This window comes from Panthera pardus, unplaced genomic scaffold, assembly GCF_024362965.1.
Source record: "Panthera pardus isolate Hobbes unplaced genomic scaffold, ASM2436296v1 HiC_scaffold_27, whole genome shotgun sequence".
Lineage (NCBI taxonomy): Eukaryota > Metazoa > Chordata > Mammalia > Carnivora > Felidae > Panthera > Panthera pardus.
In genome coordinates, this window is record NW_026526843.1 from 18,416,217 (window position 1) to 18,441,585 (window position 25,369).

The following is a 25,369-nucleotide window of genomic DNA, read 5'->3' on the forward strand; positions in this document are numbered from 1 at the left end:
ATGCATGAGCATAAGCGTTAGTATTTGTAATTAAGAGCCTGGATTTTGGAGTAAGCCAGACCTGGGTTTGGCTTCCAGCTCTGCCACTTAGTTACTGTGTGACTTGGAGCAAGTTACTTTGTTACTCTGAACCTTGTTTTCGTCCCTATTAAAATGAGGGTGGTAATGGTACCCATCTTTCAGGGTTGCCATGGGGATTAAATGGGATAAAAACTGTATAGCATTTTATTCAGTGCCTGGCATGTTGTGCAATTTCAGTACATTGTAGGGGTTTACCATCACCATCACCGTCATGAGACAATAGGAACCTTCCAGAAGCTGTCAGAGCAGCTAGTGCCACAGGCCTCTCCTGGCTGCTGAGGCTCTAGCTTCCAGAGAGCCTTGATGGCCTCCCTTTTGCCCCGCCCTTGATGTCCCCCATAGCAGGGGTCTAGACCTCACCTTGCTCCTGGGATGATTCCCAGTGGCCCACCTAGCCTTGACCAGCCAGTTTTCCTATCTCATTTTCCAGCATTAATGACAGCAGGTGCAGCACTGGCCACACTACAGAAGTGCCCCACAGAAAACAGCTCACCTAAATATCAAGACTACCACAGACCTGCTCTGAGCCTCACGCGATGGGGGATACTGAGGTGTATGCCAGTCTTTAGCCCAGGCGCTTCTCAGGCCACTTGCCTACTCATTGGAATTCATGCTGCAGAAAAGATACTTATTCCTTCATTCCTTAATTGATGTATATACATTATTGATTTTGCCTTTTTTGTGTTCTTGGCTTTTTTTTTCTTCTCTCAGCAAAGTAGCAATTTACCAGTTGAACTTAATCCTGTGATTAAATTTCAAGTCTGAGAACTTGATTGACTAAGTGAACTTGATTTTGGACCTCATCAATTTTAGTCAGCCTTAGACATTTAAACTTTGAAAAATTAAGGTTAAATATATACATTTATAAAGGGGAAAAATCCAGAAAAGCTCAAACTCTTCCAGCTCTTGCATACAGAATACCCTGCTCCAAGGACACTTTAACAAAATGCAAATTTACGGGAAAGCTTCACCCAGTGGGTGGGATTGGTGCTACCCTAGAGTTCTTAGCAGAATCTCTTTAGTGAGCCCTAGCTCCCTCTCATCCCCTGTACCACATGTATCATAACAGAAATGCTCCAACTCGGAGTTCTCCTAATTTGGGGATACAGTTGTTGCAAAAAGAACATGTGGGCCACACAGTAGCCAACCCAGCAGCCATTTCACAGCTGTGGAACCCTCAGGGCCTTCCAGAATGTTCTTGCTGCTGGTCTGCTTGTTATAATAGCAAAGGTTTCAGCTGGGCCATTTGATTGAGCAAAACTCAGGGTGGGCTTTGAAGTCAGACAATATCTGGGTTCTAGTCCAGGCTCTGGCACTTACTAACAAGTGACCTTGGGCAAGTTGCTTACCCTCTTTGTGCCTCAGTTTCCTCATATTTACAGGGGGTTCATCATAGTACCTTCCTCATAGGTTTGTCCCAAAAATTAATTGAAAGACACCCCCAGAAGGGGTTACCAAGAGATGGGAGAGGTGATGGCCCTGTTGAACTGTGTTGGCCAAACCATGCTTAAAGTAGCATGTCTGATTCCAGGCTAATCCCTGAACAATTCTTGGGACACCACATGGAGCATCGCAACAGTGCTCAGTATATGGCAGAAGTGTTACTGTTAATGAAGACTACCACTCACTAGTCTTCAGACAGTGCGTGCTACAGGCAGGCCCTGCATATGTGTTAATTCAAAGAATCTTCACAATCCCTACCACTTGAGGCACAGAAAAGTTAGTAACTTCCTTACAATGACATAGCTAAGAAGCAGCAAGTCCATGACCCCAGCCCAAACCTCTGTCTCCAGAGCCTACATGCACTCTTGGCCGCCTTGCCAAAAGCTGTGCTTTCCAGTATTGTAGGCAGCAACCACATGTGGCTTTTTAAATAAATTTAATCCATTAAAAGTAAATAAAGAATTCAGTTTTCCATTTGCAGTAGCCACATTTCAAGTGCTCACTTGCCACGTGAGGCCAGTGCCCACTATATTGGGCAGCACAGGTATAGAGCCTTCTTTCCTTTCTGGGAGGATGATTCAACATCATCTCAGAAAGTTCTGTGGGACAATGCTGCTGATAGAGCTTCTGGGATTTTATTCCTTATGAAATCCCAGACTTGAGTTGTATAGCTGTCTTGTGTTATTATTAACAGACACGTGATTGTGATATATTGAACTCTCATCTGCACTTGGCCAAGTAGGGAAATGGCAAGCAGAAAACCAAGAAGTCTAACTCACATTACATTTTTCCTGTTTTCCTAATGCATTACTTCACATTTACAAAATTGTCTCCTGTCACTTCTGTTTGACACATAGGGACATTCACCAATATGCCCAAAGATTCAGCTTCTTCCACAGCTCCACCTTGACCTCTTTGCGCTATCTGGATAACAACTGGAGCTGGCTTCTGAAGTCGGCCCAGCTCTTGAAGGACCTTGGGCTCTGAGGGTCTCTGGCATTTGTGCCAAGCCTCCAGGTCCTTCTCTTGGGCTTTCTCTGCTCACTTCTGTTACATGGTTAGTAAAGGCCAGAGAAAAGAAAAGAAAGGAGTTCAAGATTCATTGCCTGAACTCTTGGATGATGGGGGCTAGAAATCCGCAAGCTCCCGGAAGCTGGTGGAATTATAGTACACAGCTATAACCTTGTGAGTACACATATACTTCCTTCTGAATCCCCATGGTGGAGAAGACTGGACCAATATATAATCTAGCCAATAATTTATAGAGTTAGAACACCCATCCGCTTCTTGCAAAGTAGCTGAATGTCTACAGGGGTTAGTCATAACCTTCACTCCATGTCCCAGAGCCCATTTGAACTACAATGATGTCACAGAATAGCCAACAAGGTGCAGTTACTCCACTGTAAACGAAAGAGGATACCTTACTGTTCCTCTTCATGTGCAGAGAAGGATCATCTGTACTTCCAGACCCAGGAGTTGCTTGGGTTTTAGCCACGCTATAAATCAGATCCGGGTCTGTACCCTTCCTTGCCACTGTGTGCCCTGGGTAAACGTATCTCTACTTCTTTGTCTTGTAAACTAGCCACAGTCTCAACTGCATGTATGCAGAGTTTAGTGCCCAGCACACAGTGTGTGCCCAGTAAATATGTTAGCTGATGTTATTTTTATGGTGCGGTTATGATTCCTCTCTGTTCTTTGGATGGGTTTTATTAACATGACAATGTTGAAAAAGGATGAGTAGATGTGCTTCAGTGAGGGTCAAGGCTCCGTTTGTCAGTAAGGTTCATCCCAAAAAGAGGCCAGCACGGTTCTCACCAGATTACCATCTCCCAAGCGCCCGGGACATCACGCCAAGTTCATAACAAAGCAAGGTCATTTGGACTTTGAGTATTTTCTGAGCCCCTGGCAAAGGCACAGGCACTGCCTTGGCACCAGAGGGATTCAGAGATAATTAAGACCTGGTCCAGCAAGGATGTTCAGTCAGCCACAGGTGTTCAGCCACAGGAGCTAGGCTGAAGGAGAGGCAGAATTCTCAGGGTGGAGGGGCTGGATCTCAAAGGACATGTAGGATTCCCAGAGTGAAAACTTGGGGAAAAGGAATTCCAGGCTGGGTGAATCAAAGGGCACAAGCTCAGAGGGCTGAACACACATGGCAGCCTGTCTGGAGAGATCTGATGAGCTCAAAGGAGATTTTGCCATGACTGGAGGATAGAGTACGTGACACCATGGGACAGGAAACCTGACTGCCAAGACGACAGGAGGCCAAGGTTGTGGACAGCCCTAAGAGCAGCATTTAACAGGATGCGCTTGCATCTCTAGGCAGCTGCGAGCCATTGGAGGATTTTTCAGGGGGAGGGACCTTTGGCCAACCTCAGTCCAGCAGGCTCTCTTGCAACCATGGAAACCTCAGGATCCAGGGAACTGAATGGTTGTGAGTTCTGTGAAATTGGGCACTACTCTCAGACACTATCCACCTGTGGTCTAATTCTCTGAGATCTGGAGTCACGTGGAACCAGCCAGTCTAAGAGCTAGTGACTGTGCCCACCAATTGTTCATTGACTAGCTTTTCTCAGATTTTCAGTGATTCCAAAGAAAGCGATGGCTTTACCTTATGTTTGGAAACCTCAAGGAATTGAAATGTCCCTAACCACCATTTCTTTGAAACTTAGGCCTCACGCTTACAGGGTATGTGATAAGCAGGGTTTCTTTCCAAACCAAATAAAACAGAGGAGACACATGAGCATCAGCTATAAAGCTAGTCAGTCACAGTCAAGATTGAATCTCATGTATTTTATGTGTTTTGTTTTTCAACTGGGGATTGCATTGGTCCACCAAGTGCCTGCTCCCATTCTGCTCCACTCGAATGAATGGCTCCAGGCCCACTCCCAATTGCTGCCGAAATAGAACTGCCCACACTTTTGGGGCATCTTCTGCCGCTGGTAATTTCCATGTGCCATCTGCAGTTTTTTCTGCCTGATAAACTACTGAGGCACTGCAAGCGTATGTTAACACTGATGGGGGGTCCTGTTTCTTGACCCATCACTAATATCCTACAAGTCACATGAAGCTACCAGGGATTCCTGAGCAAAAGCTTAAAATGCTTCAGTTCCCTACAAATAAGCCCTATTCATTGCTTTTCAGTTGTGTCGTCATGGAGCGGGTGAGTAATCAGAAGTCTAGTAATATTTGCATTTGGGCGTTGTAAAAACTCCAATGTGGCTATAAAATAGTGTGTAAAATTATCAAGGAGCTAGGTGTGCGGGCACTAAGAATTGTCAGTTGTAGAAAGCGACCTCTCTGCTTACGTCCCGGATGACCTTGCTCCAAGGACAAACTGAAGCTTGAAAAACCGGAGCCACAGATGGCCAGGGAGCTGAGCTCCGTACGAGTGAACTGCCCCAAGAGGAGGGGCACTGGGCCCTGCGCGGTGGGTACACCATCAGATGGTGAAGAGCTTTTCTTTCCCAAGTGCATGGACTTTACTTGCTAAGGATATTTTGTGTTGTTTTTTTGTTTGTTTGTTTGTTTTGTTTTGTTTTGTTTTGTTTTGGTTTGGTTTTGTATCTGTCTGGGGGACGGGTGTACTCTCTGAAACTCTCCAGGTAGTTAGAATGTCTTCCCAGTCCCCTCCTGAAGTCTATAATTTGTTCTTAAGAATTTGTCTGGACCGCCTTTGTAAAACTTTGAACTTTTCTAAATGCTGCATTTGAATAGTTTCTACATTTCAAAACACATTTTGCGTTTGGTAAGCTAATGACTGAACACACACACACCACGGCAAACTACGTGTGGGCTTGGGAACCAGGCGAACCTGAGTTTGCATCCTGCTCTGCTCCTAACTAGCTGTGTGACTTTGGGCAACTTAGTTAACCTTTCTGGGCCTCAGCGTCTTCATCTGTGAAATAAGGACAATAGTAGTTCCTGCCTCAGAGACAGCTCCTTAAAGGACCGAGTGAGACTGAATATTGAAAGCACTTGGGTCAGTGCCTGGTGCATAGCAAATGCTCAATAAAATCAGGTGGTGATGTTTAGTGTTATTTCAAATGATACATCCAAATATCTACTGGCCTACTGTCCATGGCAGAGACCCGTGCACAGTAGGTGCTTAGTAAGTGTTTATTGCAGTGAATTGAATTGATTCCAGCTGGTTAGCTTAGTTTGGGGGATGAAGCTTTCCCTTTCTACTGGGGTAATAGGAGACACAGATCGTGCCTCCCAGCCCAGGTGTTACAGCACGAGAGTGAAGAGGCTGTGTCAAGTGTTCGGTGTGTTCATCAGGATGTCAGGGCTATATCAGCAGCTCATTTGAGTCTTGAAATGTTCTCTGACACAGTTATCAACTGTGAGGTTTTTAAATCGCTGTTAGCTGAAAGAATCGGGTCATGTGTTCAGTTCTGGTGAAATCCCTGTCATCTAAAACATGACAGAAAGGAAAGGTCCCCCCCCCCCCACACACACACACAAGTCCCAAAACCTCGGGGCTCTGGTAAGGTGAAGTGCAATGAGGGCTAGAGTTCAGGACTTGGCTGTTGTGGGATTTACACTTAACTGTTTGGTTTTGCACTCACCATTTGGTTTTGCAGATTCCTCAGCATTTCTACACACACAAACCTACAAACCAGTTTAGAACTGTGTGCTCTGTTGGGTGGGTGGGGGGCGGTAAAGGGATGGGAGGGATCGGGATTGGTCAAGGTCATTGCCGATGAACCAGCTTATGTGACCTAGCTTTCCTCCCGTTTCCAACAAAACAATGACTGATCAAGGCAGGGGATCCTTAACTGAGATCCTTGGATGGGTATTAAGTGTCCAGAAAACCCCTGAAATTATATGTAAAATGTTGGTGGGCCGAGAAAGGGAAACACCACTGGGAGTGCTTTTTCTGTGGAGAGAGACCATAGCTTTTAATGGATTCTCAAAGGAGTTTGTGACCCATGACAATTAAGAGCGCAAAGCTGTTTGGTTTTGTGGCCCCAGACCAGGTGGTGTGTATAAGCACCACACTCATAGGACCCAGCTAGGCAGGCGGTCATGGCAGTGACAAGATCAGTCAGGACCATTTTGTGGCCAAACAGCTGATGGATTGTTCAATCGGTTGTTGTAGACTCATGTAGACAAAGCCTGCAAGCTTGGGGAAGCCAGGCCCCCCCAGGTCAGCCTCGGGCGACAGCCCCCATCCTGCCAGGCCCTGGGGAGTGAGTCCTTCCTGCCCGGCAGCTCCTTTGCTCATGAGCTGGCCCGAGTCACCTCCTCGTACAGCACCTCAGAGGCAGCGCCCTGGGGCGGCTGGGATCCGAAGGCCTGGAGGCAGGTGCCTGCTCCACTACTGCCTAGCTGCGACGCTGTAGGTAAGTCACTTCCCCCGAGCCTCGCTTTCTCATCTGTCAACTGGGGCGCAGTCCCCTGCTCAGCCTGCCCGCCTGCCTCACAGGGTTGTTGGGAGGAACACAGGAGGTGACAGCCCATAAAGCTCTTGTACACCTATGAGGGATTTCTAGTGCTTTCTCTACTGTGTCCCAGCCCATCTTTGGCAAAGAGACCACCCAAGCAAGCAGAGTGCTCCAGGCGCCTGAGCCTCACCTCCAGGGAAATGAGTGGGGGTTGCCCTGGTTGCAATTACTCCCTCCCTGTGGTACGCCTTCCAGCACCCTGGGTCTTTCCTTGCCTGTCTGTCCCTGCGGCCAGACTGTGAGCCCAAGGGGGACAGGGACTCTGCTTCTGCACCTCTGGATACCCTCCATTACCTGCCTGCTCTGTGCCTAGCGGGTACCCAGGAACTGCCTCTCCTGCCAGTGATCTGCTGTGGACTCTGCACCCCACGGTGTTCTCTGACCCCACTCCAGACTCGTGCGCCCTAAAAGTGGGAAGTTGGATCACCTCACTGGAGGACTGGCAGCCGGAGGAGAGCAGGCAGAAGGAAGCCAAGCCAAGCCTGTCCACAATGGCTGTGAGTTTGGACCATCCTCTGCAGCCTAGAAGGAACCGCTTGAAGAGTCACATTAGCGGTGGTGGGAGCAAGATGGTGGATGCCAGCCAGAGCGGGCCTTTGCAGGGCGTATCGTTTGGGTCGTGGAAATGTTGTTCTGGTACATAAAATATCAGTGTGCACAGGACATCTGCCCTATCTGCAGGAAAAAAAAAAAAACTGGCGAAATGAGCATTTGCTAAGTGATAGTGATCAGAAGATGGTCATCAAGCTGAAAGGGCGCCGGGATTCTGGCCTTTAATGGAAGTTCTGCTTTGGTAGGTACAGCCTTGTTCTCCTTATCCTGCCAGCCCCAGCCGGGAAGAACAAGCAGTGCCTTTTGCTCAAGGTCTATTGATTCCTGCCTCTTTCCCCCTTTTCTGTGTGTGCTCTCAAGAGTCACCATGTTCCTCAGCCCTTCGCTCTTCAGCCGAAACCTGAGAAATCACGTCCAGCACAAAGCCACCAGGAAAACAGAATTAGCAAAAATGGATGGGGATATGGTCCACTCAGGATGTCACTGTTCCACCCTAGTCTTCCCTGCCTTTCCCTTCCCTCAGAAGTCAAACATTGAAGGGGATCCCAGCTAGCTTGCCTCAAATTCCTAGCCCCTACCTTATTATGTCTCTTCCCGAGGCAACACCTTCCACCAAGCAGTGGAGGACCAGGCAGACGCTTGGCCCCCAAATCTTTCCTAAGAAGCTCTGGAAGTTGGACCCTCCTGGGGGGCTTTGAGGGACAGGGCCTTGCCAGCTCAGCCCATGACTCAGGAAGGCCAGACTCAGTGTGAGACGGAGGACGCAGGCACCATAGGGGAAGAAGAAAGGTGAGCTGCAAAGACGTTTGTTTCCTCTGCCCCAGGATTGTTCCCAGCATTGAGGCCAAGCCCTTCCGGGACCAGGCAGCCCTGAAACCACCAAGACGGAGGAGGAGTCAGAATAGAGTTCATGCAGTTGGAGATCAAGTGCAAAGACAGAAAACCGGAGAGTGAAAAACCTGAGCTACAGCTCTCTGCTGTTGGCTTTTGGTGGCATTGATTTTGTGAAGCCCCCAGTGACAGCCTCAGATGGGTTCCGACCCAAAAGCAGCAGCGTCTCCATTGGGGGAGGTCTCTGGCGTAGGAATGCCAAGGGCCGGGAGGGGCACAGAAAGACCCTAGCAGACCACTGCTGCCCCAGGCTTCACCTGTCTTAGAGAATAGTGTGGCAGGCTCTGATTTACCCTCAGGGTCCCATGCCCTGACCCAAGGTTTCTGCCGTGCCCACCCACTCTTGATCCCTTCACTCTGTGGTTATCTTCTTTAGAAGACGTGTCACCATCTGAAGTGATCTTCCTTGACTGATTGACTTGTATCTTGTCAGTTTCCCCCTCCATTATAAGCTCCGGAAAAATGAGAAGTCCAGCGCTAGCCCACAAGAAGTGTTTGTCCGCTGATTGACAAAGGGACTAACCGAGCTGCTAAGTAAACCTTGTGTTCCCATCCAGTCCTTGAGCATGTTCATGCTGGGGGCTCCAGAGCCACTGAGGCCCACATGTCACTGGGTGCACTCTGGGCCAGGAAGGGCATTGAGCAAAGGCAACTCAAAAGAACAGGTGTTCGGCAATCCCCTGCTCCCCAGATCTTGGCCTTAGCGGTCCACGGAGAGGCCTTCTGGAGAAACTGAGTCACGGGTTCTGAGAGTTAGGAGGGACCAGGAAACTATGAACCTCATTTGTCATTCACTGTAGGAAAAAGCCCCTGTGGTTTCGAAGGACACTGAGGAGGATTATAGCCGAAAAGAGTCAACATCCCCTCAAAACAGGGCTCCCGATGGAAGTATCTGACTGCCTTCATCCATCGGCCATGATGAGCCAGAGCCCATGGGTATCAGGGGACCCCACCCCCATGGGAGTGAGAGTCCCAAGAATTCTGATCTTGATTTTATAGTTTCCAGGCAGAAAGCTGTCTTCCTGTCATTTCAAAAGAAAAGTCAAAAGGTGGGTGAGTTGTTTCCAAATCTAGCTTCCAGAAACTACAAAAGAAGGTGATTTTCCTAGTGGAGTAATAAACAAACAAACCTACACAGTAGAACTCATTAACCTTTGAACCTTTAAGGTAGCTGAGTGCCTTCAGCAGCCGGGCAGGCTGGCTCCCTGTGGGGACACTCAGGGGGCGGGTCTGCTTGGAAAGGAGGCCTAGTTACCTAAAAGCAGAAAAAGATCTCCCCTTTTCCCTCTCCCCCACTCCTTCTCACCCTCAATGTGCTCTACAAAACAGGCTTTGGGCCCATTCCCTGCCATCCCCCTGGAGCTATTCCTTTGGAATCCCCTTCTGAGTCAGAATGCTCTCCTCCTGCAGGGTCCTGGGGACAGTAACCTCAGTCTGAATCTGGCTGAAATCCAGAAACCCTTTGTAGGCTTTTGTCCATGAGTCCTGCTGGTCCTTTGCTCTTCCTTCTCTCCCCCATCCCCCATCCAGTTTAGAGTCCCTCTGATTAAGTGATTGAATCTGGCAACCGCTTTCCCTGCAGTGGTGAGGAAGCATCCAGGTGGTTGCACTGGGCCTTATAGGACACACTCACCTGCAGTGGCTGAAGGGTGAGGTTGACACAGCGTCTGGCCTGGCCTGCTGGTGGGGGACACTGTGTGAGGCTGGGCTGTGCCAGGGGACAGTGGTGGGGTTCAGGCCAGCCTTTTGCTCTCTCTCTCTCTCCATGAGGAAAGCACAGCTAGGCTCACACAGCACTCACCTGACACTGCTCTGTCAGTGTCACCTGGCACAATGGGATACCACCACAACTGAGGCACTAGAAAAATGAGTCATTTGATGACCTTCTCCAGAACCATGCTTATGAAAAGCCACAGGTTGCCTGGGCCATCATTCACAAGTGTCTGTCACTAAGCAGCAACTTTCAGCCATCACTTCCTCCTGGTCACTGAAAACATTTGTCATTTCCTGTTTTCTCCATTTTCCAACGATTCCAATTGTCAGTGTCAAAAGGCAACAACTGTTTTCTTGGGGCTTATCTTTGGAGCACATTGATTCAGAACAAAGGATGGGGGCCTCCGTCTGCAAAACAAAGGAAGCAGCCTCCCAGGGAGGCCTCCTCTGCCAGGGCCAACAGGACCGGGCCAGGAGCAGAGGGCTGCCTTGGCCTCTGGAGGCCCCAGGCCACTGAAGAGACTCCTGCTTGATGTCTGTGTCCCAGGATGCCAGAGGCCCAGCCCCACAGGCCAGGTGTCACCGTGCTATGTGAACTTGAGAGTTTTTGTAGCCATGCCGCTGACCAGATTTGCCCTTAAACTCGGGAAGGTCCGGATTTTCTGCTTCCTTGGATGAACACTGGGCACTGTCCTGTGGTCCCTGTAACGCCGGACTGCTCAAGAAGCATTCTCTTTCATCTGGCCAACACCAACCAGTTTCTCCACCCCTTGCCCCATGGGCGTCTTTCCTCTCTACCTCCTTCCCTTTGGACTCTTCTGCCCTTTCCTGGTTTTTTCTTCAGTTGCGCTCTATATTCTTCCACCTGCCCCCTGGCCCCCACCCCCACCCCTTGTACAACTGCGTTCTTTGAGGCAACTAATGGGGCAAACAGTGGAAATGGATTTAGGGTGGGTGTTGACCCAGCCAGCCACAGGAACCGGACCCCAGAAGCAGCCGGTCCCCAGAAGCAATGGGCTGGAGAGGCCAGAGCACCGGGTCTGCTGTTGAGACACACGGCACTTCCTAGCCATATCACGTTGGGCATGGCATTTAACCTCTCTGAGCCTCACATGTCACATTAGTAAGCGGGGGGCTGTGGATCTTCTGCCCAGATCTTGGCTGCTGGTATAAGGATGGAAGGGAAGAGCAGAAGTGAAAGTGCCGGCCCAGGGTGAAAGGCCTGCCTTCAGAAAGCCTGCCTGCCCCCAGTGTGGCAGGCAGAGCCTGGCTTCGATGCCCTGCTTCCTGCCTCGGGCAGCCACGTGACCCCCATGCTACTCGGGGGCCAGATCCCTAAGTGCAATGATATGAAAGAAGGGTGCGGGCGGCTCAGCACAGTGAGCACGCGTGGGCTGGCCCTGGGTGCCCCATACTCTAGCAGGAAGAGGGCAGCTCCATGGGCAGCCCCAGGAGCGGCGCCCCACCGCCCACATCCAGCTGCCCCGGTGGAGGAGGACAAGAGCCCAGACAGGAAGCAGGCTAACTGCAGGATGGTGAAATCGCTTCTGGCATGGTCTGCCCAGTGCCTTGTGTCTGTCCTCTGCCGCCAGGCTGGGAGCCCAGCACTCTCCCAAGCGCCAGCCCCACTGGGTGCAGAAAAGCAGGCCCCGCTGGGCAGCCCATGTTGTAGGTCAAGTCCTCTGGCATCTGGGGAGGGGGGTTGCAGCTCAAAACATGGGCTAAGGGGTGGGAGCTGCCTTGGTTGCCAGCACACTGTGGAGCAGGCTTCCCGAGAAGGGGAGAGAGAGGGCAGTGGGCGAGATCTGGGTCCCAGTCACCACCTGGAACCAAATGGCTGAGGGTCTCCGGGTAAGTCGTGCCCCCGGCCCCTCATCCGGTTCTCTGCTGTCTCCTTGGGCCACTGAGACTCAGTGCTGAGACTGCGGCCCTGAAGCTCGGCTCCTGTCCCAGCCCACCAGCCGTCCCCTGAGAGGGAGACAGGAAGCTTGTCCCAATTACCCATCCTACAGCCAGGCAGGAGAATGACGGGAAGTTGGCAGTAAGTGGCTACTCTGGGTGGCAGACAATGCATTTATCTGACCATGTGATCATCCTGCCGTTCATGCCAGGACCACCCAGAAGGAGCCTGAGCCCTTTCCCCGTGACAGCCCTGCAGAAGCGGGGTACCCACCACCACATAGCCCAGAGTCTGCTCTGCCCCAGCCACGGCGTCCCTGGTTTGCTTAGCCATTCCTTGTCTGCGTGGTTCCGGGTCCGAGCCCTACCCCTATCGCTTAGTGTCCTCAGAATATAGCCAGTTCGTCTAGGTCTCCTTGAGGCTGGCCTGCCAAGACTGTTGTCAGCACTGTAGACATGGTCTGGCCAAGGCAGAGGAGTGTAGGACTGTCACCTCCCTCCTTCTACATACTCTGCTTCTATTAATGCAGCGTAATGTTACATTTGCTCTTTTGGTGACCACATCTCACTGCTGGCCCATCCTGAGCAGAAGGACATCCAAAATGCCTGAATCTTTTTTCTGTGTGCTGTTGCTGTTAAGCTCTGTCTCTCCCGCCCCCATCCTATGCTGTCACAGTTGATTTTTTAACCCAGGTGCAGAATCCTACTTTTGTTTATACCTGTGGAGTTTTGCGCGGGAGGGTGGGGCATGCATGCAAGTGTGTGTTGATGTGTTCACTCATGCTTTCTGCTACACCAAAGCCAAGTCCTGGGCCCCCATGCAGCAACCCCAAGGCCGAGTTTCTTGGTAGCCGCTATCTAACACATCTTTTTCATCTTCTGTTTAGCAAGAGAAGCAGAGATCAGGTCTTATGGCAATGACCCCTGAACAGCGGAGTGCATATATTGCCCAACAGATGAGTCAGTTTCAAGGTAAGCAGTTAAGGTCATTGTTCCCAAAGGGGCAGGCGGAGTGGGGGGCGGGGGAGGGGGAACAATTCACTCCAGAGTAAGCTGTTACTGTCAGTGTTTCTGAAACTCCTGAGGGAGAAAGGGGAGGTCTGCAACTCAGTTAACTAGCATGCAGCTGTCCCTGCCCCCCAACCACCACCACCCCAGCCACTGCTGGAGTGACCTTCCACTCTAATCATTCCTGAGCCATCCCTCAGGTGTGGGCAGTGGGACAGGGGTTGAGGACACTCTTCCTCAAAGAGTCTGTGGCGGGGGTTCCCAGAGCCTGCACACATAGCAGGGGTCCCTTCCCTACCTCGGCAGCTCTGAATGGGCTCAACATTTATTGGCCGCGGATACAGTCCTTAACAAAAAAGCCAGGCATGGTCTCCACTTCGTGGAACTTTCACACTAGCTGGGGAGATGGGTGTGAAACAATACTTAGCAGCCAGCGGAGTGACACTGGGCTGGGCCAAGAATGCCCTCACCTGGTTTTAGCCCAGCGCTGCCTCCATTCTCCAGCAAAAACCCCTGTTCCTTTGGGCCTGACACCAGCCGAATGTCCTCCCTGCCCAAGCTGGAGTAGCATGTCAGGCCATACTTCAGCTGCAGTGACAGGACAGACAAGTTCCAGGAAGGCCAGAGGCAAGGGGTGGACCACTGTCAAGGCGTGTGAAGGGCCACGCCTGTGTACGGAGTGCTGAGTATAAAACCAGACCTGGACCCTGGCCTTGTGGAGCTTACGATCTACCTGAAAAGACAGACCGAGAAGCTGGCATTTTCAGTCCAGTGGGATCGTATGTCGGTGTGTGCGTGGGGAGAGCTGAGGGTGGAGGAAGAAGGGGAGTTGAGAAGAGTTGAGGAGCTGAGTGCAGAAAGCAAGAAATCAGTGCCGGGCCAGTAGCTCCCCAGCGGCAGCTGCAGCCCAAGTTGAAGGTGACTGTGGAACTGACCGCCACTTCTCCCTTTCTGTAGCCGTCCAAGAACAAGTCACGTCCAAGTGTAACCAGACTGACGCAAGCCCCCCATCCAACCAGCCTATGATGCCACCCAGAGCTGGGCTCCTTCAGAACAATCTGAGTCCAGGAATGATCCCACCCACCAGGCACCAGAGCCATGAAGGCATGGGCGTGATCTCACCGACTCCGGGCAAGCAGCAAGGAATTTTCAACTCTGGCCCCCTGTTTCCCGTACCCGTGCGCCTGGGCCAGAACCCCCTAAGTAGCCTCGGTTCTGTCTGTCGTCGTCTGCAGATTCCCAAGGCCACTCCCTCAAGAGTGCCCCTGCCTGGGTTCTGTCCCAGGCCCCTGAGTAGCCAGCCCCCGAGCCCCCACCAGCTCAGACAGCCCTGTGTGCCAAGAATGCCCGCAGTGTTCAACAATGCTGCATGGGCGGCGGCGGCAGCTGTGACCACAGCGGTCTCAAGGGAACCGGCCTTGAGCCGTGTAGATAATAGCATCCAGCAGCATTTTGATAGCAACTCCATCTTCACCAAGGCGCCCGCAAGAGTTCCCATGGTAGCCCCGACATTTCCACCGCATCAGGCAATTGCGCCCCCCAATCAGGTGACCCCAGGAGGCAGGCCGGGCCATAAAGTGAGTGCGGCTCTGGTTGACCCCAGCTTCAGCCCGCTGGGCAACCAGAGCCTCGGCCAGAGCCCGGTGCAGGGTCCCGTGCCTGCGCTCAATGCCACCAAATCCCTCCAGCAAGGAATGGCCAGCTTTGGTCCCATGAGTCCCATACAGGGCATCGAGCCGCCAAGCTACATGGCTGCCGCCGCCGCCGCCGCCGCCGCCTCTGCCGTCGCTGCCAGCCAGTCCCCAGGTCCATTCCCCAGAATGGGCAACCCCCCTGAGCTGCCACCCTATGACTTTCTGCCCCAGCCCCAGCCCCAACTAAATGGTCTGATCTCACCGCCTGACTGTAGTGAGGCGGATTTCATCGAAGCTCTGTTGAAGGGCCCCAGCGCAAGCCCAGAGGAAGGCTGGGTGTGCGACCTGAGGCTCATCGACGACATTTTGGAAGAGCACGCCGCCGCCCACGATGCTGCCGCCCAGAGCGCGGGGGGGCTTTAAGTGCCCGTGGAAAACCCCGCGCTGCCACCACTTTAGGCAGTGGCGTGGACCCATAGCAAATTCACAGCCACCCCCACAGCCACACAGTTGTTTCCTCATCACACTTTGAGTGGCATCAGCCTGTGCTCATCCCTGTCTCTACCTGTGACAAAATGGAAAGCTGGTGATTTTTCAAGCTACCTGTACATATTTGAAAATTTTGTAAATGGTTTTCGTAAACGTTAATGACAGAAGTATTTATACTTCATTTTGTGACTTTGTAAATAAAGTGACGGCTTTTGTTTCAGTAGAGTTGTGTTTATTATGCATTGTTTGTGTTTTCTATACATTGTTGCAAATATGCAGGCTGTGTTCTTTGCCCCAGCGCTACCTTGTTAAGCTGGTTGTTAAGCCCCAGCACTACCTTAGAAGCCAGGTGGTTGTTGCTTATGGTTTTGATGTAATGGCAGGTGTGGATGTGACCAAGAGGCATTGTACAAACTGACAAATGCCAAGTAGAAACCCCTTGGCCATTTATTGCCATTTTCACTAAAAATTATATCGTCTTGTGTGATTCTTAAACTCTTAAACTCTTTCGCAAACCTGTTGGGTCTCCCCTGGCTCTTTTCTGATGCGCATATTACAGCAGAAGCTTTACAAGTGCCCCGAAGAGGAAATTTGCCAGGAGGCTAAGAGTTCTGTAGATTTGGGAGGGGTGAAAAGAGAGCCTGTGAGCTGAACACTGGCTGCGCTGTCCACCTTGAGGATCTAGAGTGTTCTCCGTTTATCATTCAGACAGAGAAACCCCCAGGTTCACGCTTCTCCAGTGGCACCTTGCAGGGTGGGGATCAGATGTACCTGGTTTAAAGCCTTTCAGTATTTGTTTTCATGTATGGTCTGTGGTTGGGTGGGGGGGGGGGGTAGTCTGTAAACATTAATAGTTGATTTGGGGTTTGTCTTTGATGGTTTTTATCTGCAATTATTGTCATGTATATTTAAGTGTCTGTTATAGAAAACCCACACGTGTTCTGTAAACTTTTTCTCAGTGTCCAGACTCTGTGTAATCACATTTTAATTGCCACCTCCTATTTTGCCTTTACATTTGAAATCTGGCGTCTGTTTCAAGCCAGTGTGTTTTTTCTTTGTTCTGTAATAAACAGCCAGGAGAAAAGTGCCTCTATGTTTTCAATTTTCAAGGGAGCATTCAGTACTTACAAAGCCATGGCAGCTAAGCCTGTTGGTGTCTTTGGTTCTTTCAGAGTCTACACATGCCTTGTGCACCGGGCAGGCCCTGCCCCGAGGGGCGAGGGGTAAAAAGTTTGCCTCTGCCATCAGTCTGCATCACAGCACGGAAGCACGTTATTTTTCACTGTAGCCCTTCATTTTCCAGAGAAGGAAGCCGAGGCCACTGAACCAAGTGCACTGGGGGCAGGGGGCAAGGGGCAGGGGGAGACTCCCACTGCCAATGTAGACCCTCTGCACCACTATCCTCTCACCCCTGAGAGGGTGACAGACCCAATTAAAGATCTGTATTCTTCCCACTTAAGGGACACCCATGTAGGGCGGCGAGTTGGGGTCGGGGGGGGGGGTGCGCTGAGGCAGTCTGCTGCACGGGAGAGAAGTCCTGTCACTTCACAAAGACAACCCGGGAGAGGAGGGCCTTCCCGCCTCCCCTCCACCTCCTCCCCCAAAGCCTAGGCTAAATCCAACACTGTTCCTCCGGAGTGTGGGGCGGGAGCAGCTCAGCGCGCCCGGGGGCGGGGGCGGGGGGCGACGGGGCGCAGAACTTGGCTTCAGGGTCGGGACCGCTGTGGACGGGAAGTTACTACCACAGCTTTGCCCCGCGGTCCCACCCCCCGCCGAGCTCCACCCCTTCCGGAGCCCCGCCCCCTGGAGGCCCGGAGCGGCCCTCGCGGTCAGCACCTGCCGACCCAGCCCGCCACCACCACCACCCCCCCCGCCCGGCCCCCTCCCGCTCCGGTCCCCTCCTACCCCCTCCCCGCTGGCATTTGTGGCACGCGGCTTGGCGGCTGGTTGTTTCCGATTTAAACTGCACAGAAACAGCAGGGACTGCTGTCACTCCATGCTCGAGCCACCCCCTCACAGCAAAAAAGTGGCTTCCACAGAGCTTAATAGGAATTTGGCTTACGGTCGGGCCTCATTCGGAAGAGAACCTTACTCGGAGGGCTGGGACCTGTGCCTCTCCCAGGAGGTGGCAGGGGGTGCACACGAAAGCACGCCTCCGCAGAGGCAGCGAGGAAGCTAGCCAGGACGCCCCTGCCGTGAGCTCTGAGAGCAGAGCCGAAGCACTGCTTGTGATCATTTGTAGATCGTTGCAGAAACTGAATACATCACATCTACCCTCCAAACTGGCTGGGAGACTTTTATATCCTATCCTGGAGGTACAGAATGTTCCAGGATAATGGCACACTCTGGGGGCCGAGGGAGGCTGGAACACTGAGGCAGGCCTGTCCTGTCCAATAGAGCCTGAAGTGCTCCAAGAGGACGCCCCCACCCACCATTCTTGATTGCTGTGACTAAGTAAAGACGGGCAGGGATGGAAGCTGACCTCCCCAGCCTGCCGGTCAGACGGGTGCTAAAAACAGCCTTGACTCAAAAGCCCTGCTCTTGGCCCACTGGCTCACAGAGGCCCCTTCTGCTTCTTGCGGAGCGTTCCTTGTAGGTCTGGGTAATGTATGTGTCTCTCACAAGCTCCTGTCCTCACTCCCTGTCACACTCTTTGTCCCTGCTCCCTCTGCCTCTCACAGGCAGTACGTCCCCAGGAACCATCCTCATGGGGGCTCCCAGTGTTACCCCAAATGCCCCAGGGTGCCAGGCCCCAGGCAGTCCCCTGCTTCACGTCAGGCCCATGCCAGGGCACTTGGGCCCAGCTCTCCTGTTCCCTCTCTCCAATGGCCCCAGGGTATCCGGATTTGGACCAGGTGCCCTTCCTGATTCTGTGTTGGACCCACCTGCCCAGTGAATGCTGCTCACAGCCAGTCAGTTGGGGAGCTGAATCCCCATAGATCCTCCAGTCCAGCACTCCCAGTCAGGCCTCCTCAGCCTTCCAGAGGGCTCTGGGGACCACAGCTGTCCCCACTCTGCTGGCCTCCAAACCCCCAAAGAAAAGCTGAGCTTGGCCCGCTGAGCTGGTTCCATTTTCCAGTCCTAGAGGGCCCACTTCCAACCCCAGCCAGACGTGACCTCAAAGCTGAGCCAGCATGGACCACAGCACTGACAGCTCCCTGAGCGATGCCTGCCACCAGACCCCAGCATGGTCTCCCTGCCCCCCAGCAGCCCTTTCCCTCTGATCTCGGGGAGTGCCAGCTCCCACCATTCTGCCACTGCTTAGCTCCCCTCTCTTTGGTGCATTCAGCCTCTCCTCTGCTGGATTCTTCCCAAGGGCTTCCAACCTACCCGTGTTCAAATGACCCTAAGTACCACAGTGCAACCAGCTGCCACCCTAGCTCCCTGCCACCCTCCCACTCACTCTTCAACCCAGAGCAACCTAGCTCCAGTCCCCCATCTCTCCCCTAAGTACACTGCTCAGAGTATGGCTTCTTCCTGGCCTTAATTCCAATGCAAGCTTTTCAGTCCTCAGTGGATTTGCCCCTTCAGTAGCACTACACTCTCCTTCCTTCTAGAAAAACATTGCCCCTTGGCTCCTAGGAGCCACAGGCCCCTGGATTCTTCATCCCCTCTGGCCTGCAGGCTGACCCTGTCCTGCTCTGAGGTGTGTTCTCACCCACCCCTCTATAAGGAGACACTGCTCCTTCCTCCTCTGCCTCCCTTCTCCTGGGCAGACAAATAGGTTTCTGAGCCTGTGTGACCTGATTCCTCATCCCAGCATCTCAGCATCTCAGCATCTTGACGGCCTGGTCAAGAAGAGTATGGTGCATCTGGGCCAGGGTCTAAGTTTCAATCCCCAAGGGAATGCTTCTGGACTGGGTGGCACATTGAGCCGAAACCCTCTAGGCCCCTTGAAGAAAGAGTGAAAGAGCTTAGAGGCCTCAGATGAGTCCTGAGAAGACAGTTCTCCCTCATCTGCTTCAGAAAGCAGCCTTGGTCTGAGTCCCTCATACGCCCGTGGCCTGAGCAAGTCCTTCCTTGAGGGGGGCTGCAAGACCCAAGGCATCCACTGCCCATGGTTCCTGAGGAGCTTACAGGCAGCTACCTGAAGGCCTTCCCACAGTGCTGCAGAAAGAACCACAGTCACAGCCTCCACACTCTCTCCTATCACACCCCTCCCAACTCTGGGGCCAACCCCAGGGGAAATGCTACAAGTCCCCAGGTAGCTTTGTGACAACCTAAGGCCTCCCTCCTTCACTAGAGCAGGTTCAAGCCACTGGAGGCCCCAGGGTCAAGATCCCTAGATAAGGTACCATCTCTCACTTGCTGTTCAGCCCAGGGGATCTGCCAGTGGACATGGGGTTCTGAAGAAGCATGTACTGTTGGCTTCTCTACTGTGTAGCCATTCAGCGATTCAACAAGCATGCTGGTGCCATGCACAGGGACGGGGACAGACATGGTCCCCTGCCTCATGGAGTCAACTGGGTATGTTGGGGGGGGGGGGGATATCCATCGGGGTTATAGCAGAGAACAGAACCCGTGGGAGCTATACGTGTGGTGTGTGTCTGTATGTGTGTGTGTGAGTGAGAGAGAGAGAGAGAGTGAGTCAGGGTTTTCCAAAGAAAGAAACAGAACTAATAAGATGGAGACATCTATATCTATAGATATATATACATATATAGAGATATCTGTAGATATATAGGCATAAATATATATGTGTGTGTGTATATATATATATATATATAGAGAGAGAGAGAGAGAGAGAGAGAGATTGAGATTTATTATGAGGAATCAGGTCACACGATTCTGGAGGCTGAGAAGTCCCACGGTCTGCCATCCACGGACTGGAGACTCCACACACCCAGGGCTGTAGTTCAGTCTGAGCCTGAAGGCCTAAAATCAGGGGAGCCATTTGTGTAAATCCCAGTCTTAACTCAGGAGAAGATGAAATGAAGTGTCCCAGCTTAAGGAGCGGGGCAGGGGAAAAGAGGGGCTAATTCCACCTTCCTCTGTCTTTTGCTCTGTTCAGCTCGTCACTAGATTGGAAGAGGCCCACCCACGCTGGGGAGGGCCATCTGCTTGCTGAGTCCACTGTTTGAAATTTTGATCTCATCCAGAAACACCCTCACAGACATACCCAGAAACAAGGTTTAATCTGGGAAGCTCATGGCCCTGTCAAGGTGACACATAAAATTAAACATTATCTACATATTTGACCCTTGAACAACATGACTTTGAACTATGTGGGGGCACTCATATGCAGATTTTTGTCAATAAATACACTAACAGTACTGTAAATCTTTTTTCTCTTGCCTATGATTTTCTTAATAACGTTTTCTTTTCTCTAGCTTACTTTATGGTAAGAATATAGTATATAATACATATAAAATATGTGTTCACCGACTACTGACGTTATCAGTAAGGCTCTAGTCAACAGTAGGCTAATAGTAATTAAGTTTTGAGGAAATCAAAAGCTATACGTGGAATTTTCAACTGCATAGGGGATTGGCCCCCCAGCCTCTGTGTTGTTCATGGTTCAACTGTATATAATTAACTGTTTCTCTCTAGCTCTCTCTCTCTCTCTTCCAATGTGGCCCTTGACACAGGGCAAGACAGATGAGCCAGAAGAAAGGAAATAGAAGCATACACGGGAACTGAGACAATGAGGAAGGTGGCATTTCAAATCAGTGAGGGAGACACAATACATGGTGTTGGAGAAATTGACTAGCCATTTGCACAATAAATCTGGATCCTTGACCTCATTCCTGACATCAAGATAAATTCAGATGATTCAAAGATTACAATAGCAAAAATAACCCGTAAAAGCACTATAAGAAAACAAGGATGGCTATTCCTATAATATAGGGTAGATCAAACTTCCCCAATCATGACACAAAATCCAGGACCCATAAAGGAAAAGACATAGAAACTTGCATACAGAAAAACACACCATGAAAGTCCAAAGATAAGTGACAAATTAGAAACAAATTTTGGAACACATGGTAGACAAAGGCTGATATACCTAATACTTGCAAATAAAGGTAGTAGATTGTCTACAAAGACAAATACCAGAATTTCATAGCAATTTTATTCACAGTAATCGAAACCTGCCAACAACCTGGGCATCTACCAATCAGAGAGTGGATAAACAAAGTGGTCTGTTCATGCAACGTGGTACTCCTCGTGTGCACCAAGTGAGAGTCCTCAGCAATGAAAAGGAATGAACTGATAACAAGGTACAATGTGGATAAATTTCAGGTGCATTATGCTGAGAGAAAGAAGCCAGATGCGAAAGCATATGTACTGTATGATTCCATCTATATAAAGTGCTACAATGGGCAAAAGTGATCCATGGGGAACAAAAAAATCAGAACTAGGAGATCCTCAGGACAGGTATGGGGCTTGACTGGAAAGGGGCACAAGGAACTTTCTGGGGTGATGGTAAATTCTCTATCTTGATAGGGGCATGGGTTACATAGGTGCATGCATTGCCAAAACTCAGAGAATGATTCCTTTGAGATCTAGAAATCTCACCGTAAGTGAGTTTTACCTAAAATAGAAAAATCTTAAACAGGGGCGCCTGGGTGGCTCAGTCAGTTAAGTTGTCGACTTTGGCTCAGGTCGTGATCTCTCAGTCTGTGAGTTCGAGCCCTGCGTTGGGCTCTGTGCTGACAGCTCAGAGTCTGGAGCATACTTCAGATTCTGTCTCCGTGTCTCTCTGCCCCTCCACACCCCCCTCTCAAAAATAAACATTAAAATTTTTTTAAATCATAAACAAATATTGAACTCTAGTTATCTGCTGAAGTGCATAGGGGTGGCATGTACTCATGTCTGGACCTTACTTGGAAATACATTAAAAAAAAAGATGATTGGTGGATGGGTAGAGGGATGGGTAGAGAGAGAGATATGGTAAAGCAAATAGAGTAACATGTCAATTATAGAACGTAGGAGGTGGTCTATGAAGATTCAATGTACATTTCTTCAAACTTTTCTGACTACTTGAAAATTTTCATAACAAAACATTGAGGAAAATAAATTTTTTAAAGTAGAGAGGTGCTTTTAAGTACAAATATAGCGATTTGAAGTGGAAGAAAAAGGCCACAGAGACGAAGTTTATATTTGGAAGGAGGAAGAGGAATAGTGCCTGATTTTCTTACAGCGTCTGTTCTGGAATCCCGTATAGCTTAACACAAAACCACAGGGAGCTCATAGCCAGTCGCTACATGAAAAACTAGACAGATCCGTCTTGTCTCCCCCTATTCTGACAACATTTTGCAGCAACTGCTCGCTCAAACCATTGCTCACCTGTTTTATTCAACTCAATTGTCTCTATGTTCTCAGTATCTTTGAAATGGATCTTTGCAAAATTCTCCATTTTCATGTTTCATAGTTAAATTATTTACGTTAATAAACATTTATTATTTTGTGGGTTCAAAAACTAAAAATAGAGCAAAGGACACCCAAATTGCCAGTGGACACAGAGAGGGTGCTAGCCCTCCCTCATAATGACAGAAATTACAGGAACACCAATGATGTTTTGTCATGCCTTTCTACCAGACTGGCCCCAGATGTAACAACTGATGACAGCCAGTATAGACGGAGCATGGACACACAGGCCCTCTCTCTCCCTGATGGGAGAGTTTGAACTTGGGCTGTGAGTCAGAACCACCTGGAACTTTCGAATAAATACATCCATGAGAATATCACTCAGAGGGGCTAGAGGAAAGCCCAGAAACCTGTATTTAAAGCTACAGGGTTGAGGATAACTGGCTATGCCTTCAACATGGTGGGAATCCATTACAGGGAAAACTCACACGAGCGCTCAAAGATGTGTGTATGGAATTACTGATTGCGGCATTGTTTGACCTAGCCAAAATTAGAAATAACCTAAGTGTCCAAAATAGGGACTAGGTAAAGCCATTCAGCTATGTAGCTGTGAAAAAGCATGCGGGCTTCGTATTATTGGAAGTCTGGTTCCACTGCCCAAACTAGCCTGGAACTCCTTTCCAGGCCAACTTATACCAACATGAGAGCCTCGAGCATCACTTTCCTGTTCAGACGCAATGATCCAAGAGGAGCTTCAAGCTGTGACTAGAGCTCCATGGAGTCACCGCAGAAGTTCAACCTAGCCTTAGATCCTGAGTTTTCCCAGATGCCTTCAAAAGAAAATTCTCGAGAAGATACAGCAGCTTCTCATCATTCCTCCTCAGAAATGCTGATAGAGGGCTCCAGTAACTTGACCCTCAGTCCTGGTACCAACTACCCATCCCCCCACCAGACTGACTGCCCCAAGCACAGGACAATAAGGAAGAGATCCAACAAAAGAGGCCATGAGAGCAGACACAGTACTTTGGATGTTGAAAAACTAATGAAACAGAGAGCTCTTGCTTAGCACTTAACTCTCACTCAGCATTTATTTTATCAGAGTCGATTGAAATTTGAATTTGAATTTCATAAATCATTCTTCAAATCTTACAGTAAAGAAAGCACCCTCTTATCTGTCCTCATGTATGCCAGTTAAGGGCCTCAGTAACTTGACCACCAGTCCTACTACCACCTACTGGAAGAGCTGTTCCAGCAGCCAGACAAAGAAGAAAAGATCTAATCAAACAGTCAGCAGAAATGGGAACTTGGTGTTTCTTCATGACACAGAAACTCCAAAGCATCTGAGATTCACTTTTAATGCCTTGTCTTGCACGCAGGATGGAGATCCAGTTGGATACAGGTGTGAACATCTGTGTTGCCTTGCAAAGAGGCTTTCTGGAAGCTGAAAACAAGGTGGCAACAAGACACAGAATTATACCTGCATAAAAGAATTATGATTATTAGCATAATTGGCCATTCCTTTGGCACATCCCATGTGCATGTGTGTCTTCAGATTCTAAAGTCAATGACAAGGTGCAACCCAGTAGTAAGGGTATGAAGCAAAAGGTTGTTGGGGCAGAGAGATGTGCTTGAAATTGGGGATAGGAGGACTGTAAAGAGAACACACACACACACACACACACACACACACACACACACACTTACACAGAACGATCTTTTCATGAGAGTTCTTGCCACCTAGAGTAACCTGGTCAACCCATCAGAAAGAAGGAGCCCAGAGATGTTACCCGAGGTTGTCCCTGGGCAGACAAGAGGGAGAATCCTGCTTTCTGCTGCTGTGGTTTCTGATATAGGGGAGCTATGACCCCAGCAGGTTTAATTTGTCCCCAAGTCACCTAGCCCACAGTTGAAAGGAGTTCACCCTGAGACAGGACTGGGGCTGCTGATTCAGGTGCAAGTCTTTCCAAATCTCAGGTTGCAGAAGGCTCTTACTCTGACCCCATCTGCCTGGCTTTGGCTCCAGCTCCCAGGCCATCTCCATGGGCACAGACCAGCTCCATTTCTTTTCTTCTACAGTGAATTTTCCTCCTTTTCTTTCCAATCCCCTACTGCTGGGTGGCTGTAGGTGGAAGCTGCTCTATTAGAAGATCTGGAGCCTCATCATGGCCACTGAAACATTCACCGGTTCTCTGTAAACTGAATTCTTCTGGTCATTAAAGATGCAAGGGGTATGGGACACAGAGCCTTCGTGGAAATGCAGCACCCTCGTCCTGTTCTCTACATCGCTTTGCCTTTGGATTTGAGAAATCAATTTCCTTGCACTCAATAGCATGGCCCACAGTCAGCAAGAAATAAAGAAATGTGTGGGCCTTTCAAGGCACCGCCTAGACCCGGCCTCTTTCTGAGCGGCCGTGGCCGCAAAGCTCCTCTGGGAACAAAAGGAACAGGCTTGGCACACTGACCATCCTGGCCTGCAAAGCAGCAGTGGGAGGACTTGGCAAGAGTGGATGCCGGCCAAAGTCAAAGACCTGGCTGCCCCAGAGCCTCATGGGAGTTGGACATGGTCTGTGAGCCAAGGGGCAGCAAAGGGCAGCCGTGAGCACTGGAACTCTGGCGCCAGAGCCCCTGGGCTCAAATCACGGCTCTACCACTTGTTAGTTATGGGGCCTTGGGCAGCTCAGCAAACCACTTAGCCTCTCTGTGCCTCAGTTTCTCCATTTGCCGCATGAAGATAGTAGTAGTATCTATACCCCATACGGCTGTTGTGCAGAGTAAAAGAACCAATAGGTTTCTCGAAGATTAAACATAGAGTTACCACATGACGCTCTTGGGCAATAGCCAAGAGAAATGAAAACAAATGTCCACATAAAAACTTGGACACGATGTTCATAGTAGCATTATTCA

The 25,369-nt window shown here is 50.3% G+C and overlaps 1 protein-coding gene across 5 annotated transcripts in view; it reads left to right on the forward strand.

Moving 5' to 3' along the window:
- MAMLD1 (mastermind like domain containing 1) overlaps positions 1 to 16,244 on the forward strand; it is a 123,457-nt gene extending 107,213 nt beyond the window's left edge. For 4 of the 5 annotated variants that reach the window (XM_019435763.2, XM_019435765.2, XM_019435762.2 and 1 more), the window contains 2 exons: positions 12,914 to 12,998; positions 13,992 to 16,244. In XM_019435763.2, the coding sequence (XP_019291308.2) occupies positions 12,914 to 12,998; positions 13,992 to 15,091 (1,185 nt within the window). In that variant the 3' untranslated portion in view covers positions 15,092 to 16,244. Of the gene's footprint in view, positions 1 to 6,625; positions 6,870 to 12,913; positions 12,999 to 13,991 lie in introns of all 5 variants that reach the window. The other variant, XM_053892002.1, reaches the window with a different exon arrangement.
- Positions 16,245 to 25,369: the final 9,125 nt, after the last annotated feature.